Genomic DNA, 4,819 nt, shown 5'->3' on the forward strand with positions numbered 1-4,819 from the left:
CACACGCTCCAATAAAAAATCCTACCCTATATGATAAAAGCCTATGTGGTGGTGATGCCCTCATGCCGAAGCATCCCATCACCAGGAGGCTGCATGCACAGCAGGCACGCATGGGTGGGCGGACCTGCGTGCACGGCAAGGTGTGCGCGGGTGGGCGGGGAGTTGACACTCTGAGTGCGTCGTGGAGGTGGGTCCCACAACTCCGTGCGCCGAGGCCTGGGGTCCTGTGGGTGCCGGCGAGGGCTTGATGCTGTGAGAGACGCCCCCCCCCGCCCCCCGGAGTGCATGAATTTTGTGCACTGAGCCCCTAGTATATATGTAATTAAATGTGAATTACAAACTACATGTAACATATATACTTAATGTAATATGTAAGATATAAAGCGTAAACATTTAAACATTAACCCCTTCCCCGGCAGAAACGTGTATACACGTTTTCACAAAATGTTCTTTTTTCAGTCGTCGACGAGTATACTCGTCTAAAACTTTACCTTCAAAAACCAGCTACATACGTACCATTCTAAATAATTTCATCTAGAAACTTTCTGAGGAAATACTATTCTTAACCACAAAAATGGGAAGAAAAAATAATTACAAACTGTTTTCATAACCAGCATCAAAAATACTATATAGAACCAAAATAAAAAAATTAGTCTGAAAAAGAAACGTTTTTAACAAAAAAAATTGTTGGGGAAGGGGTTAATATCTGATATAAGAAGGCTTTCTTGACAAGGTGAAGCATGACCTGCATGCCCAGTGCGGTTTAGTGATTGAGCATTGACCTATGAACTAGGAGGTCACAGTTTGATTTTTGGTCAAAATATGTGCCTGAGTTGCTGGCTCAATCCCCAGTGGTGGGTGGGGGGACATGCAGGAGGCATCCAATCAATGATTCTCATCATTGATGTTTCTATCTCTCCCTCTCTCTCTCTAATCAATAAAAATATGTTAAAAAATAATAATACAATATACAGATGATATATTATAGAATTGTACACCTGAAAACTATGTAATTTTATTAATGTCACCCCAATAAATTCAATAAAAATGAATAAAATCGGTAGACTGCTCAACCAGTTGCTATGACATGTAGTGACCACCAAGGAGTAGACACTCCAACTGGTAGGTTAGCTTGCTGCTGGGGTCTGGGTGAGAGGACCATACATGCTCTGGAGCCCTCCCGCAGTCCCTCCCTGGCTGGCCGGCCCCGATAGGCCCCGATTGGGACTGGGCAAGACAGCCCCAATTGCCGACCAGACCGAGGAACCCCACCCATGCACGAATTCGTGCACCAGGCCTCTAGTTTTAAAAATAAAAATAATGAGATGTCCTTTCACATTCTTTGGATTGGCAAAACATTTTTTTTCTGACATCAAGGATATGAAGTAATGGGAATTCCCATCTGCTGATGGGAATATAAATTGTCACAACTATTTTGGACAGAAATTTGACATTGTGTAGTGAACTTAGAGGTAATTAATTTTATGCTACTGCCCGGCAATTTTACTTCTGTGAAAATTGTCCATGTGTCAGGGGACAGGGACTGACGTTCTCAAGGTACCATTATGTGTAATAGCAAATGGATATTAACATAAATCTTTAAATGTGAATAAAGTTATAAGTAAATTGTGACATACTCATATTCATGCTAGATGACATTTAAGACAATTACAGTATATTCAAACATGTAACACCACTGAATGTGTTTGTCAATACATATATGGGTAGTTAAAATAAAAAGCAGTCACTGAAATATTTTCACTAGTTCGCCTTGGTAGAGAGAGGGAGTTGAATGGAAGAGGGCCTTCAGTTGCTTCTGTGATATTTTGTTTCTTAATAAAAAGAGGCATAGAGACATCTGAGATGTGGGTACATGGGTGTGTGTTATATTAATAGATGTATATTTTTAATATTTGAGGCACTTCACTTTTTTAATTGTTTAAAAAGGAGCTTAAAATTGAATGTTATAGTTTTGCAGTGGCATGCTCCTAGTAAACGTTCATAGTTTTGGAGGATAGTTAAGGAAATTCAGTCATTTATTGTATCTTTTGAAAAATTTATTCTTTAAGGAATTTTCTCTGAAAAGCACTCTGTAAGGTCTGTTGACAATGTTAATATCACATAAATTAGTTGCATGATCCTGTTGGGCTTTTGCAGAAGCCTTTAGTATAACAAATTTTTTCCCTCCACTCCAGATGTATTACAGCACACCATTATACATAAGAAACACACCGGGAAGAGTCCCACAGTGAAGTAAGTATCTAATTTCTAAAAGGAGAGATGTCTGTGCATTTTAAATCAGTATCTCATTTACTTTAATTACTGATAAATAGTTGGCTATAATTCTACCATTTTATTATTTGCTTGTTATTTGCTGTATATTTTCTCTGTTTTCTCCTTTCCTTCTTTTTTTTTAATTCTTTTTACTTTTATTAGCCTTGATCATTATACATTGTTTTTCAATTATGCTAGTGGTTGGTTATCCTGGAGATTATATTGTACATCTTTAGTTTACAAAGATGTGATATTCATTGTACTTGTACCACATACCATGTGAAGATCTCCAGTTACTTCACTTATCTTCTCCCAACTTAAAAACTATAGCAGTCATGTATTTTAATTCTGTCTATATTTTAAACCTCATGAAACCTTTTTTTATTTATTTAGCATTGACCTTTCCATTGTTCTTCATTCCTCCCTGTGTGTCTAGTTACCCATCACCGTTCATTTTCTATCTAATTGAAGAAACCTTGAGTTATTTCCTGTAATCATATCTGCCAGTGGTGAACTCACTTTGTTTTTATCTGTAAAAAATATTTATTTTGCCTTTATTTTTGATGTACATTTTTCCTGGGTATAAAATTCTAGGTTGGCAATTTTCTGCTAGCACTTTGAAACTCTTCCTCATTTTATTGCACTTCACAGATATTGTGTCATGTACAAATTGAAGGTAAGACACTCCACCAGCATAAAGATTTTAGCTTGCTGAAGGCTCAGATGGTGGTTAGCATTTTTTAACAATAAAGTATTTTTTAATTAAGGATGCACATTGTGTTTTTATACATAATGCTATTTATTGCACACTTAATAGACTACAGTATAGTGTAAACATAACTTTTATATGCACTGGGAAACCAAAAAATTTGACCTGCTTTATTGTGATACTTGCTTTATGGCTGTAGTCTGGAACCAACAATATCTCTGAGGTATACCTTTAGTTTTACTGTCTTCCAGTCTAATACCTTTGGTCCCTTACATCATATCCCCTTAGCCCAGCTCTGATTTCTTCTTCAAATTACATAAAGTCGGTCATTTATACGATTTTTGACTCCCTTCACATTACTGTTGTCCCACCACAAGCCCATACCAAAAGATTTTCCACCTTCTGCCCCAGGGCTTATGCAGATTCTTTGGGCCTTCCTTGGCCCTCAAGAAGTACAAGTTAATTTGCCTGGGGGGTGGGGTCAGTTGTCAGCTGATCAGGGAGATCCAGCTTCCTATCCTTTGGGTAGATAACTCTGAGAGGTCACAGCTGGTTTAAGCTGCTGTTGCTTATAGTGGCACCCTCAGTAATGGACCCCCTCACATTGGTTTTTCTTCCTCTCCTACTTCATTCACCCATTCCTTGATCCTGCTTCCTGGGATCACCCCCCAGATTAACTATGAAATTCTAGATTCTGTTTTCTTAGGGGAAACTCAAATTTAAGAGAGCTGGCATCCATTGTTTAATCTTACAGTTGCTCTTTGGAAGTTTGTGTGCATTTTCCAGCCCTTTTTAGATGTTTCTCATTGTCTGGTTTTCAGTAGTTTTTCTACAATATGTTTGTAGCTTTCTTTGAATGAATTCTGCTTCATGAGTTTGAAGCTTGATACCTTTGGTTTTAGAGAAGTCCGAGCCATTGTCTCTGCAGATTTTACTTCTTCTCTATTCTCTTTCTCCCTCTTCTAAGACTTGGAGTACCTATGTTAGACTTTTCACCATGTCCCATGTCTCTTAAACTTTTTTTGCATTTTCCATATTTTTTCCCTCTCAGTGCTCCAATCTATTTTCTTCTGACCATATTTCCTCTTCACTGATTTTTTTCATCTATCCATTCATTTCTTAATTTTATTTCATTTTACAGTTCTAGAATTTAAATTTGGATCTTTTTTATATTTCTCAGTATTCTTGTAATCATTGATCCTGTTAAGCACTATTGTTTAAAAATCCACCCACAGTAACTTCATTCTGGATTCTCTTTGTGTCTATTTCTATTTTCTGTTCCTTTCAGTCACATTATCCTATCCCTTCTCATGCCTTAGATGTATGTAGTACTTAGTGATTTTCTCAAGATTGGGGTTACACTCCAACCATAAGTGGTGTAGGATGGCCATTGCACACAGTCTAAAGACAATACACAGCTGCTATATTTTTTAAAATCTTTATTGTTCAGATTATTACAGTTGTTCCTCTTTTCCCCCCCATAGTTCCCCTCCACCTGGTTCCCACCCCACTCTCTGCCCTTACCCCCTACCCCCACACTGTCCTCATCCATAGGTGTTCTATTTTTGTCCAGAGTCTCTTCCCACCCCCCCACACACCCTTCCCCCCTGAGAATTGTCAGTCCACTCCCTTTCTATGCCCCTGATTCTATTATATTCACCAGTTTATTCTGTTCATCAAATTATTTATTCACTTGATTTTTAGATTCACTTGTGGATAGAGGTGTATTTGTTGTTCATAATTTGTATCTTTACCTTTTTCTTCTTCGTCCTCTTCTTAAAGGATACCTTTCAGCATATCATATAATACTGGTTTGGTGGTGATGAACTCCTTTAT

The 4,819-nt window shown here is 37.8% G+C and overlaps 1 protein-coding gene across 1 annotated transcript in view; it reads left to right on the forward strand.

Annotated features, from left to right (window-relative positions):
- ZCCHC2 (zinc finger, CCHC domain containing 2) overlaps positions 1-4,819 on the forward strand; it is a 43,033-nt gene that overhangs the window by 20,931 nt on the left and 17,283 nt on the right. The window contains exon 8 of the mRNA XM_006756818.2: positions 2,196-2,253. Within this exon, the coding sequence (XP_006756881.1) occupies positions 2,196-2,253 (58 nt within the window). The remainder of the gene's footprint in view (positions 1-2,195; positions 2,254-4,819) is intronic.

This window comes from Myotis davidii, unplaced genomic scaffold (genome assembly GCF_000327345.1).
Source record: "Myotis davidii unplaced genomic scaffold, ASM32734v1 scaffold11, whole genome shotgun sequence".
Taxonomy (NCBI): Eukaryota; Metazoa; Chordata; class Mammalia; order Chiroptera; family Vespertilionidae; genus Myotis; species Myotis davidii.